Below are 13,342 nucleotides of genomic sequence, written 5' to 3'. Positions count from 1 at the left end.
ATGTGTGAACAAAGTTTCATTTGTAGCGTCTGTTGTACAATTAGTGGTGATTGGTCTGTTTCAAAAATGTTTTATGTTAATAACAACTAAAACGTTGAGGAAAAAAATCTTTTTGAGGTATATATGTTTATTACCTCTGCAACGTGCAATGATAATGTTATAATCCAAACAGTTAATTTCTTCTCTTTTTTCAGAAAAACAAAATGAACTTAATAGATTGTCATCGAATCAATTGGTAAGAATTTTCATAATATATGAATCTTCTTCACTTTAAGAAGAGAAAGATCACTCAGTGAAGTCCACAAGTTAAAGAAGCAACAGCTGATATTGTAACAGTGTAATACAATATGGTTAACTGTCTATCAATAGACTATATAATTTATTCTAATAAGTTATGAAAGGTCATAATAATGTTAACTCTTAACAAATGGGATCACCAACCATTTGCAAGGAGAAGTTATTTTGTAAAAAGAGGAAATTAGCTCTAAAGTAATACCTGGTTGATTTCAGCCTCGAGAGAGAGACAAGCCCCCAATCACAACAGTGGTGGAGACCAAAGATGCCCCCAAAATTGATGAAAAGGGGGAGACAACTCATGTAACCATCAAGGACAAGATAAACGAGGACGCCGTGATGCAGAATAAAGAGGAAACACCCACCATCGAAAAAATAGGAGATTCTCTGAAGGTAATTCACAGACACATATACAGTCACTGGATGTGTGTTGGTATAAGTGTAGAGCTAGAATTGGGAGTCCTTTATCAACTCAAAATTTAATCAGATCTGCACAAACTTGATGATGAATTAATATTTAAGTTGAAATTGTTGTAACAGTTGTGAAACTAGGGGGTTTCTTTTTTCATTTGTATTCCTTTTCAAAAGTTTAAAGTTTGGAAGCTAGTTTCTAAATGATTTTGAAGAAATACAAAGATTAAAGTATCAGGATCTTAAGTGTTTAGAATATACAGGGGGAAAAAATCTTAAAATATTTAAAGATTGTAACAATATGAGATATGGTAATACCTGTAAATTTTCAGGACACACGCTCCAAGCTTAGGTTGAGACTGAAGGTAACATTCAGAGCATGCATTCATTACAAAGATAGGGAAGGGGCACAATGGCTTTGTCTGTTAATACTTTCGTCTAGTAACTTTTGGAGGAAGTTTATTGAATTATTTGTCATGTTTTTCTGCATATAGCAAAATTAAAGTTAGGTTGGAAAGTGAAGGAACATTTAAATGACAGATATTGAGAAACTGATTTGGTGGTTTTCATAATTATTCACATTTGTAAGTGTCTCAAATATGAACACAATTTTGATTTTAATGTTTTACATCTGTAAATTATTTAGATGATTTATTTACCACTAAATTTAAAAGACAAACTCATTCTATAACAGCAAACAGTATATCCACAAGGCATGTCTACAGAATCCCCTTAGGGTGCATGCATCACAATCTAGGCAGAAATTATTATGAATATTAACTCTAGGCATGTTTTATTAATTAATTTAAGAAATTAGAAATGAACTTAAAGGAAAAGTATATCTTGTGAACAAAAAAAAATATTTTGAAACATTTGGGAATGATTTTCTAATGGAAATATGACCCAACATTTTACAATATATTTAAAGAAATCAGATTGAGTGTATTAATTACAAAAAAGAATGAGTATAAAGTGAAGATTTTTCTGCATGAGGAGTTCTAAGTGAGGGCTGGTGAATGATAAAACTTGGTGGTTTTGTTCATAAGGAGATAGCTAAGGAAACGGAAGAGAAAGAAGTCTCTGACAGCAAGCCAGAAAAGTCAGACTCCACAGAGAAGGAGGAGGGGCCACGTACAGGGGTGGAGGAGAAGGGGCCACCTACGGGGGTGGAGGAGAAAGGGCCACCTACGGGGGTGGAGGAGGGGCAGCGATCGAGGGTGAGTGATCAGATCAGTCTGACTCGCTCGCTGAGCATGCCTGCTCAATACCGATCCGAGGTAACCGCACTCTACCAGGGCTCAGACCAGCAGGGGGTGCTCTCCCACAACACAGGGTTCACTGTTTACATGTACATTATAGATTCTGTGTTTCATGTTGCATTCAAACATTTAAGTTTTGTATTTTGGAACTGGTATACTTAATAAAGAAGATCTGGACTCTGTGATAAAGATTTAAGGAGAAGACTAAGTTTCAGAACTTGCGTCTGATCCTTTTGACTTTTTTTTCTCTGATTTATGAACATCAAAAAAATTTGTTAAAATTATTAAACTCATTTTCTCTTATTAATGAATTTGGGGATGTGTAAACAGTGACCCAAACCTTTGAGAGTTAACCTCCCTGACACTGGTCACTTATATGCCCCTCCTTGAGTGACGTGGTGCGGGTTTTGCTTCGGTGGTGCCACTGGGGCCGCTCTGGTTGGTCTAACCTCCACAAAAACACACCAGCCAATGTGGTTTCCAGTGTCTGCTTTGTCTGGTATTAACCTCCGCATCATGGCCTGCCTTACTGACAACGTTACTGTAATCCTTGTTTATACTGTGTGTGTGTTATATATATACTGAAAAAAACACTCAATTGATCACTTATATACATCACTCAACATCTTAAACTCCACACTGTATAATCAATCTTCCTAAAAGCTCCAATTATTATGATTTTTTACATAATTATGTATTTTTCTATCATAATTTTTTTTAATTAACTGGCATTTTTTTTCCATTGCATTACATATTTGTAGTTTGGCTTGTACTGTTGTCTTTTACTCAAGAAACTAAGAATCTAAATAGAATGAAGTTAACATTTTCCCAAACTTTTAAAATCTAATCTTTTTTATACTTGTATAATAAAATTTTGACAAGTCTGAATGTAATCTTGAATTTCATAATGAAAGTGATAAAAAAAATTGCCATAACATTGAAAAAGAAAAGAAAGATTAAAAGTTAAGCCACATAAAAAATCTTTTTTTTGAATTTAAAAAAAAGTATTTCTTAGTGTAATGTTTGTAATAAGATAGATGTTGTGTTTACATTTCACTCCTGCAATTTCAATTTGTATTTTTATTTTCACTTTGTCACATTAACTGACATTTTGAGTGTGTGATCTGTTGTTGTGTGTATTTTTTTTTAATTTTGGTTTACAATCCCTGCATGTTGTTGTAGGTGCCCATTATCTCCCTTCAGAAACCAGGAGAAGATAACTCCTCTACTGCTCCTCTCCGAGAGACGCCACCGTGGCGGGCCGGCTTACGTAAAACAGGAAGTACCAGCATGGTGAACGACACAATCAACGAAAATGACAAGACTAACCTGCCACGCTCTGCCTCTAGTCCCCGCCTGAACAATAACAATAGATCTGAGAGCGTGAGTCCCCTATCATTGAGCTCTGTTTCGTATTCAGGCAATATCAGTGATCTCCATTTCTTCTTATTACTGTCATTGATAGAAATGTGATTTATTTACAGTAGAACCGTTTTCCCTTCAAGATTTCTTTGTAATATAAAAGTTCATTCTATTATATACAACTGATGAGCAGAACATTTTGCTTCACCTGACAATTTTATTAGATATCCTTCATGAGCTGTTTAAAAAAAAATGAAAGACTGTCCTTAGTTTAAAGCAATAAAAAATTAATATCTTGATTACTAGAGGGTAAAGTTAATGAATTTTAAATAGTCTGCTAAAATGATCTTTGATAACAGTAACTTTCTGAATTTTATATCGTAGCATAATATATGTTTTACTTTTGTTGGTAACAAATCCTTATATCTTGGTTTTGTTAATTTTGTATAATTATTATTATGAAGTGTGGATAATTTATTGTACAAGAAATGTTGTGGCATGCTAAGCATGAAAGTTTTCCTTATCCTCTGCTCACAGAAGAAAATGTTCTTTACTAGAAATAATTATCCCTTGATATCGATATAAATTATTCAAGAATTAAATGCAGTGTGCTTGTTTAGCATGTCTTAGACTGCATATTCTTTTTAAGTAAGACTTCAACTCAATCTTTCTCCCTCTCTCTTTAGGTATAAGATAATATTGTTATTTTTATGTTTGTAGGATAAGTCCAATACAACTCGACCATTCCTGATAACCAGCACCATATCAGAAAACCAAGAGAATAAAGTCCCAGATAGGTGAGCTAAATGTGTCTTATACCTTATAATACTGCATCACCAGAACAGGCCTAAGGACCATGAAGCAGCTCTATACTTCAGACAAAATTTGTACATTGTCTTAAAAGTTTAATATAGAGTTCAACATGAAATTTGAAATGATGTTTAATTCTGTCTTCTTTTCATGTTCTTGATTTGAAATTTAAAATTATCAATTAATAATAAATACTTTAGCATTTTCTAAATCTCTGAAATTTTGACATAGATCTAAGACTGCTTCATCCTCCTGGGTTCAGGTGAGCTAAATAGGTCCCTTGTCATGTTATACTGTCACCTTACAGGTGAGCTAAGTAGGTCCCTTGTCATGTTATACTCTGTCGCCTAACAGATGAGCTAAAATAGGTCCCTTGTCATGTTATACTGTGTCACCTAACAGGTGAGCTAAATAGGTACCTTGTCATGTTATACTGTGTCACCAGAATATATGAGCTTAATTTGATTTGAAAGTCCCAAGAACTTTTTCCCTCAATATCTTGAATCCTTTGATATCTGGAAGTTCTTTTTTCTCAGTCCTATCACGTTTGAGATAATGAGGTTTGACTCTTTTAAGATGCTGACTTTGATTTCCAGTAGATATATTTTATAAATTATATGATCTTTTCAGGTTGTCTAGCTTAGGACTTCAGTGCCTTTTTCTAGCTGTTCTTTCTTTTTTCTGGTATTCTGTTCTATCAGAAGTTATAGTATAGAACTATAGTCAATCATAATCAGGTGTAATCTGCCACCAAAAGCATGTAATCTTAGATTGAAATGATTTTTTTTTTTTTTTTTGGCATTTAAATGGAATGTACATATACATGTATGTTAAGCTTTTCTTTCAATTTTTGTTTTTGATATTTGGTTTCAAAATAATCAGAAAATATGAGAATCTCTATGGATTTAGTGTACTAATCATTTGGTTGTGATTGCATATTCCAGTATTAGCAAAAATGTCTATATTGAATGAAGAATGAGAACATTAGAACACAGTATTTTATTTTGTTTTTAAGTTCATTCTTTATTTTACGATAGTATGTGAATAGAATGTAGATTGCTCTCTATTGAATGTATGACTAATTGACTAATATGTCTGTTGCCTCTTTTTTCCCTTTCATCAGCCGAGCTTCTTGCCCTTAACCTTACTAAGTTGGTGTGCATGACCGATCACAGAATCGGAGTGCTTGACCGATCACTGTGTCGCTGTGCATGACTGATCACTAAGCTTGTCGGCCTTTTTTTAGATTTGGCTCTTCCTCTGTTAGTACCACTTCCTCCACTTCCACAACCTTGACCTCAACATCGTCATTGAGAGGCTTGAATCCATACAGAAGTTTTTCCGCATACAAACGCTTGGAAGACCGAATGGAGGATTATCGATCATCACTGCCAGCACGGATAAACCAGCAACCTGCAACCACTGCCTCGTCAGCTCTGACCCCCAGTGCTACCGTGACAACTGTTGGCTTGACAACAGGAACCACAACTTCTATATCTTCATCAACAATATCTTCCCCTTACTCCAATTATCAGTTTGCGAGGTTTGTATGACCCAGCCATCATATTTAACCCTTTACCATAATGTAATACTTTTGACCATTTCATTGACACATAAATTACAAACTGGGAAATATCTCATGTATCACTAAAGCTCATAATTTAGTTTAACATTGTATTGTATAGTGGTATTTATTAACCAAGATTTGAAAAGCAAGTAATTCATTGGTCCTTGGATACTAAGAAATAGATCTCATTTGGGAAGAAAGTCATAAAATTGCATCAGTTTGTCACCAGAAAACTTTCTGTTTCAGTATGCATGTCTGCATTGTGACTAATACAAATCATTTTGACTGGCATTCTTTGTAAATAAGAAAATTTTTTTATACAGGCCCTATGGTATACCAAAACGTGACGAGGAGGCAGAAACTCAAAGAAAAGCTCGTGCCAAGAGAGCCCGAGAGACGAGACGGTCAACACAGGTCAGTATAAAACAGAGGTAGAGAACTAGTTTATAAGCAGTCTATAGGTTATTTGCATTTCATCTTTGAATTTGATGGAATTTACTATAAATTACTAATTTTTGTGAAGAGTTCAATTTTTCATTGTTTTTGAGGTATGAAGAGACCCAGAATTCAAGTCCTCCACAAAATGTTAAAAATTCAAATACAGTTTTATATTTGCTTCTCCAACCACAAAATCAGATCCCCATGAACCAGTGCATTTTCCTTAAACTGTTAAAATTTGACACCCCCCCCCCCCCCCCCCAAAAATGATTTTACAGTTAATCTAATGTTTCTTACAAGAGAGCATAACTTTTTAAGGACAGATGATACAAACAAAAACTGGATGACTGGATTGGTATACATGTTTATTTTTTGACCTATTTTGGTTGTAAATTATGCAAATAATAAATGTCTAAAATATTAAGAAATTGTAAACATTCAATGATGTTCACAATTCTACCTTTCTGCAACCATCCTTATTAATCTATACAACTTTTTGTCACTTTAAATCCCATTATTGTAAATCTTGAATGAAAAATTAAAAACTATGTGTTAAAATTTATTCATTTTACCTATATAAACATGACTTAAGTCGTTATTTTCAAGATTTCTGATAAAAGTTTGTATAATCTGTCCTTAAGTTAAACTTATGTTTATTCTTTAGTAATTATTAATATCTCTGGTTTAACATTTGTTGTGTGTTTGTTAGGGGGTAACTAGGGAAGACATTCAGAAAGCAGAGGAGGTGCTTAGCGGGACATCCCGTACTGAGACGGACAAGAGACTGGCCGCGCCGGAGGTCACAGATAAATCTGTAAATAAAGAGAGCGAAAGCTCAACCACTAGTGCTTCATCTCTCAGTGAGAGAGTTACCTCAGAAAACGACTCCGTAACGTTACGACGGAACAGGGAGGTAGGTCTGGATCATGTGCATGTAAAGGTTTGACTTCATGCTTGGTTATACATGTATATATAGAGAACCGTTTGTATAAGTTTTAGTACCATACTCTTAATATGGATATATTTTTTATTTCAATGATCAAAGAAAGATTAGTGTCAATGGTATACAGTTACTGTATGTTTCCAATGTGTTTTGTAGGATGAACCAAGAAGTAACAGCTTTCGGAGGTCTCGAGACTCCAAAGATATTACAGATTCTTATACTCGTGAGTTTCCTTCTTTAGTCTCATTATCAATTAGTACAAAGTCTGCATTACACAAAGTGTACATTCCTCGTGATCCCAAACCTATCTTTCCATGGTCTTATGACCATAAAATCGAGAACAGACTTAAGGGAGCCAACTGGGGTTTTATTGTGTGAAATCCTCAATAGAAAAACTCTTTAAATTTATATAATATGTTTTGGTGACCATTTCAAAATAAGACACATTTACTATAGGAATATGTGGAAAAGTGCTAGTTTTTCACACTTCAAAACCAATTTTACAAATACTACAGTAAACTTTTGCTCAAAATTTCTATCCTCTGGTTTCCAGATGGGATATCTCAAAATGTAAAAATTTAGAAATTTTCTGTTTTTTATGGAGTACTACAGAACATAACAAATACTAATGATTTATAGAAAAAATATCAGAAAATAATTGCGAGATTTTCAAATTCCTGTGTTTAAAATTTCAAGAGCATATATTTTAGACTTTTTCTATGATAACATTTTTTATTACTCCCTCCTCAAGAACTTCAGTTTATCGTAATGTCACAAAAACACTAAAACGGCGTCCATCTACCTATCATTTAAAAAATCGTTAAAAAAATCTGTTCTTTAAAATTGTAATTAGATTTTTAACTTGTGATATCTTAATTTTGTTAAATTTGATAAATTAAGTGAAAATAGTGGCATTGAAAGTATAAGTATGTTTGATTTTACTATACTGAGCAAAGTATTGCCCAATGAAAATCCCAGTTGGCCCCCTTAAGTCAAAATATAAAAATTATTTAACTTTTGAAATAATTGAAATAAGCAAAATTTTGTCATGTGTTTGCATTTGTATATTATACAGACTTGCAATTACACTGTTTTAAAACATGATTGTGAAACAAAAATCAAGAAATTCAGTATCTGAATTTTTTACTTTTTTTTTTTTCAGTTTATGGTCATTGTACCAGGTGCTGAACATCTTATTAATTTTGAGACCCCCCCCCCCCCAAAAAAAACACCCCGTATATTTTTAACTGTATTTTGTCCATTTATTAATTTAATTACTTATGTAATTATTTTTAGCATCCTATATACGGAGAGATAGAAGTGATAGGAATGCGATTTCATTGGCTGACTCAACGTCCTCTAGTCTGGGGGTCAACACGGGGTTAACTAGGTCACAGTCCCTCCGGAACCGAATACGAAACGGGGAATTAGAAAGTAGGACAGAGGAGAAATCCAATGGTATGTTTAGTGTTTATCTTGATATCAGGGACAGTGTATTACATTGTATAGTAAGCTATAGAACTTTGACATAGTTTTGAGAAACAGCATGTTGTATGTAAATGTGTTTATGATCACACTATTTATATTTCTCCCTACTAAAATATGTGGAATAGACTCTGAAGCAATGTGCTATGTATTGATTTTGAAAATACGTGAAAAAACATATTGGGCCAGCTGAAATAAGATTATGGATCATAAAATTTTTTTTACCTAACTACAGTAAAACTCAATGATAATGAACTCTGATATAAGGAAATCTCAGTTATAGCAATTATAGTATCTTCTCCCCATCTGTCATATCCGAACACTTTCTTATATGGATATAAAGAATTTTGGTTGTTAGGAACTAAGAAATCATGCCCCATGACTTCTTTATAAGTAAATTTTCCGTATGTCACTGAGATATTATGGCTGTTATGTTTATAGACTCGGAGGATAAAGGGGATAAGGACAGTAGGAGAGAGTCATCTGCCCTTGCCAGGAGACGACGGAGAAATGAACGAAGGTCAACAGGAATTGTTTCCTATGACAACAAAGATGTAAGTCGTTATTATGTTAAACTGTCAAGTGATTTAGAATAATTTCTCTATTTAAAGAATGTTCATGTGAATCTTGAAGATTACTATGATTTATATATATATATATATATATATATATATATATATATATATATATATATATATATATATATATATATATGTCATTTGCAAATTAAAAGTGTCATATGCATTCCTAAATATATTCATTCTTATTCATAATTAGGGAGAATGTAATCGTACTGTCTCAATCAGCAGTGATTTTTATATCATTTATGTATCCATTTTTTTTTCAGGAAGAGGAAGAAAAAGACAAAGAAAAGGAAGAGGAGAATAAAGAACCTGCCGAGGATAGGGTGAGTCATTGTCTCATCATATAATGTCTCGGCTACAGCTTTTGGGTAAAGAAGGGTGTGTAGAAAAAAGAACCTATCAAGGATAGGGTGACTCCTTGTCTCATCATAGTATGTCTCGTGTTCAGTTCTCGGGTTAAGAAGTGTCTGTAGAATAAAGAACTTGTCAAGGATAGAGTGAATCATTGTCCCATCAAAATAAATCTTGATTCAGCCCTTGGGATAAGAAGTGTGTGTAGAATCAGATTAGGATAAGGAAGACCATTAGATATGCTTGGGGTTCAGCAAGTAGTTAAGGCAAAAAAAAAAAAATAATAATAATCTTTAGTTTCTCATGCCAAAAATTACAAAACTCAATAAAGCAGGCAGGGTTTTTTTTTTTTTTTTTTTTTTTAACAGTTCTCATTTCTCTTTTTTGTAGTCAGTGGATCAACAGAGTAATGATATCTACTGATTCTCTTACTTTTTGTTATCTTACATTAATTATATGTACTCAACTTCAAATAATGGTATTCCAAACATCTGTAGGAAAATTAATTCATAAAATATCATATTTGCAAGAAATATATTGCGTAGTCTATCAGCATGTATTAAAAGGGGAATAACAACCTTCTTTTTCAATTTGGAAAAAAGAAAATTGAGTTATTTCCATTTTCAATATGTCAACAAAGTTAGTCAATGTGACAGTGTTTGACCAGATGCAGCATGTCTGAGAAACTATAGACAGATTTTTTTTGGCCTAAAGTATTAGGTATAGAAGCCATCAAGGATATTGCAATCATAATCCCAGGGAAAAATGTATGTTGCTGGTCTATCCCTACATTGCTGATTAGGTCTTGATGAAGATGAGTCGTCTTTCTGTCATAGGGATTAATACATCTCAGGATCAACCTCTAACTCTTCATAAAAGAGTATGTCTAGAACTCACCACTGAGTCAGTGAATTTTGTAGAAGAAGGAAAGTGTACAAGGTTCTGGCTTTAGTCATGGCTGCAGCCAATGAATAGAATTTACTGATATCAGTGGCTTATAATAGACACTGTTGAATCTCTGGGTAAAGAATATTGTGCTTGAGAGATTTTTTTTTAAAGGATACAATTTTCTTCAGAAAACTCCAAATGTTTATTATACAGACATACAGTGTATCACAAAATGACTTTTGTTGGCAGACTTACAGCATGATTCATTTAAAAGAGGTGATAAGCGTTGAAACAAGTCAGTCTGTGTTTTCCTGTTGTCAAATAATTCATTATTTGAAGAACTTAAAATTTTCATGAATACTAGGTGAGAAAGCAATTTAATTTTATTTACTTTGTATGCATTTAAAGGGGAACAAATCTGGCATATATATAAGCAGCATAATTTTTTTGTAACAAATTGATTACATGAACAAGGATACAAAACAGTATAACATTTCTATTTCTTTTTTTTTTTTTTTTTTATTTTTTTGGTAGACTGATGGTTTATTAATGGTATTCATGAATTAGCACATTGCTGTCTGCGCTAAAGCCACTAAGATATGAAGCCTGGTTTTTGAAGTACACATTCAGTATGTTAAATACATGATTTAAAATTTCGAGTCAAACCAGTAGTCACTAACTTTCTTTTTTCCCTGAATCAAGGTGATTTTCATGCAATTGATCCAGTTGTTTACACACCTCTGTATGAAATATTAATCTAAGCCTTGAAGTTGTTTTACTTAAATATAAAGATGTTCTTTGAATCTGCTGTTCAAGTTACTCAGAGTCAGAGTTATCCCCCTTTGATTCTCTCTTGACACATGATTAAAATATTGTGAATCTTGTGTGGTTACCGGTATGTTTTAATTTTTCAGGTAATTAGATGGATTTTTTAAAAACTTGTTTAGTGATATTTTAACTGTCTTCATAAAACCAGGGTCTGCATATAACACTCACCCACTAGCTACTAATAGTAATTTTACCAGTGGGCTACCAACTCTTGTGGATGTAATTGCCCACATGGCGAGTAAGAATTTTATCTAAACTTTTCCAGAACCTGACCATGCTTTGATTCTACAATTTTGTGCACTTCCATTTTCACTGTTTCTTGCCTACAGAATGTTTTCTAGACCCTGAATCACCATAACATTATAACTTTGTGAAATGAAGGAAAACAAAATTTCATGCAATATCATTCATTCATGGTGTGAAAATCATCAGGGAAATGAAAAACTTTGGACAGCAAAGTATACTTCTCAGAGATTAAGATACAAATATTCAATTTTTTTTTCACAAAGTGGAGAGAAAATTGTGGGCCCAACATATCAATGTGGGCTAGTAAAACTTGTAAAAGTGTCGGCCCACATGGCCCCTAAGGTTTTAAATGTTATTTGAAACCGTGATGAGAATAAAAACTAACAGGATATAAATTGGGTTATAAATAGCTCAAATACTTTTAAATTCCAATCATGATTTGATGCTTTTTTAAATTTTCAATTGTCAGATTTCCAGGAAATAAGACCTTGAATAAATTTCATGATTAGGAAAATTTCGATCAGTGATGTGTAGTACTAGTGTGTTCTGTGGACGTTTAATGACCTACTTATAAGGCTAACATGAACATGATAGAGGTAATTAGGATTTTTTTGTTTTTTGTTTTTTGAAAGGGGGGGGGGGCAATTATTTTTCATATGTTACTTTTATATATCAGCTTGTAGCATGCTGTACGTGTACATAAATTGGCATATTCAAAATTTAGCACAGTCACTGGGTATGAAGTTTTGGCGAAATCATGAATTAGCGCTATACATGTACATGTATGTGCCGTATATTGTATTTACAAATAATTTCTAAGCGGTATTCATGAATTAGCACATCGTTTTCTACGCCAAAGTCGCTAAAATATGAAGTCTGCTTTTTTAAGTACACATACAGTATTATCTATATTACTGACATACATATTCATTTAGACAAAATATTGTCTGATTTTGATGATGGCAATGATAAAGATAATGATCATGTTTCTAGAAGTTGGTCATACTTTCCTTCAGTATATAAGATACTCTTCAACATCCATTATAATTCTGCAGCTTTTGTTTTCTGCTTTGTAAAAAGTTAGTTCCATCACTTAGTAATTCAGAACATTTTGTTTATATGGGTTAAGTGGAGAAGATCTTGTCTGTGTTGGGAACAATTAAAGCCTGTGGACTATAGGATGTACCATTTTGTTGCTCAGCAGAAATGGGGTTTAGATGCAGTATAAAGATCGCAAGCAAAATGCAGACCACTTATGTAAAAAAGGTTTTCTTTTGCCATGTAGATCAATATAATATTTGATATTATATCCGCACTGCAGAACTGAATTGACTGATTCCTAAAATTATGATAGCGATTTGCTTACAACCACATTTTTACGACTATTCCAACAACCCATATCTTTTAAGTCAAATTTTGGTTTTTAGCCATTGTCCCTGAAGTATTTTTTAAAAGTTCAAAAAAAAATTCAATAAATAATAATGCTGTATTGCCCCCCATTTCTTTTTATAGCCCTCCACCTAGACAGATGAGTCATCACTACATTTTTTTTTCATTTTTACTTGATGATAGCTATTGATGAACATTAAAGTAATACCTAGCGTGGAGTTTTCCTCAGAAGATACAGCATGAAAATATGATAACACATCTATTCAATTACAAAATACAAAGAGACAGTTATGTCTACATGTATTGAGTGATAACAGGACTGCTGATAGCTGAGCTATATATATAACAGCTGTAATTAATGACAGCTGATCAGTCCTGGCTTGGTCAATGCACTTTATTGTGTAATAAGCTTAGGATAATTGGTAGGGAGGGGTTGGGTCCCAGACTGTCTGATTGAAAGGAAGAAATAACATGGAGTTTAGAAGGT

The 13,342-nt window shown here is 33.1% G+C and overlaps 1 protein-coding gene across 11 annotated transcripts in view; it reads left to right on the top strand.

Moving 5' to 3' along the window:
• LOC133186322 (protein phosphatase 1 regulatory subunit 12A-like) overlaps positions 1–13,342 on the top strand; it is a 41,608-nt gene that overhangs the window by 14,728 nt on the left and 13,538 nt on the right. For 3 of the 11 annotated variants that reach the window (XM_061321565.1, XM_061321562.1, XM_061321563.1), the window contains 13 exons: positions 195–235; positions 511–687; positions 1,038–1,070; positions 1,752–1,982; positions 3,147–3,347; positions 4,047–4,123; positions 5,383–5,679; positions 6,027–6,117; positions 6,851–7,054; positions 7,241–7,307; positions 8,381–8,542; positions 9,011–9,123; positions 9,417–9,476. In XM_061321565.1, the coding sequence (XP_061177549.1) occupies positions 195–235; positions 511–687; positions 1,038–1,070; positions 1,752–1,982; positions 3,147–3,347; positions 4,047–4,123; positions 5,383–5,679; positions 6,027–6,117; positions 6,851–7,054; positions 7,241–7,307; positions 8,381–8,542; positions 9,011–9,123; positions 9,417–9,476 (1,754 nt within the window). Of the gene's footprint in view, positions 1–194; positions 236–510; positions 688–1,037; positions 1,071–1,751; positions 1,983–3,146; positions 3,348–4,046; positions 4,124–5,382; positions 5,680–6,026; positions 6,118–6,850; positions 7,055–7,240; positions 7,308–8,380; positions 8,552–9,010; positions 9,124–9,416; positions 9,477–13,342 lie in introns of all 11 variants that reach the window. The other 8 variants (XM_061321573.1, XM_061321566.1, XM_061321567.1 and 5 more) reach the window with 7 other exon arrangements.

Source organism: Saccostrea echinata, unplaced genomic scaffold (assembly GCF_033153115.1).
Source record: "Saccostrea echinata isolate AGI-Se365-2 ecotype Australia unplaced genomic scaffold, CSIRO_AGI_Sech_v1 ptg000013l, whole genome shotgun sequence".
In the NCBI taxonomy this organism is placed as follows: domain Eukaryota; kingdom Metazoa; phylum Mollusca; class Bivalvia; order Ostreida; family Ostreidae; genus Saccostrea; species Saccostrea echinata.
The sequence above is the reverse complement of the archived record's forward strand: the minus strand, read 5'-3'. Positions and strand labels throughout refer to the sequence as shown.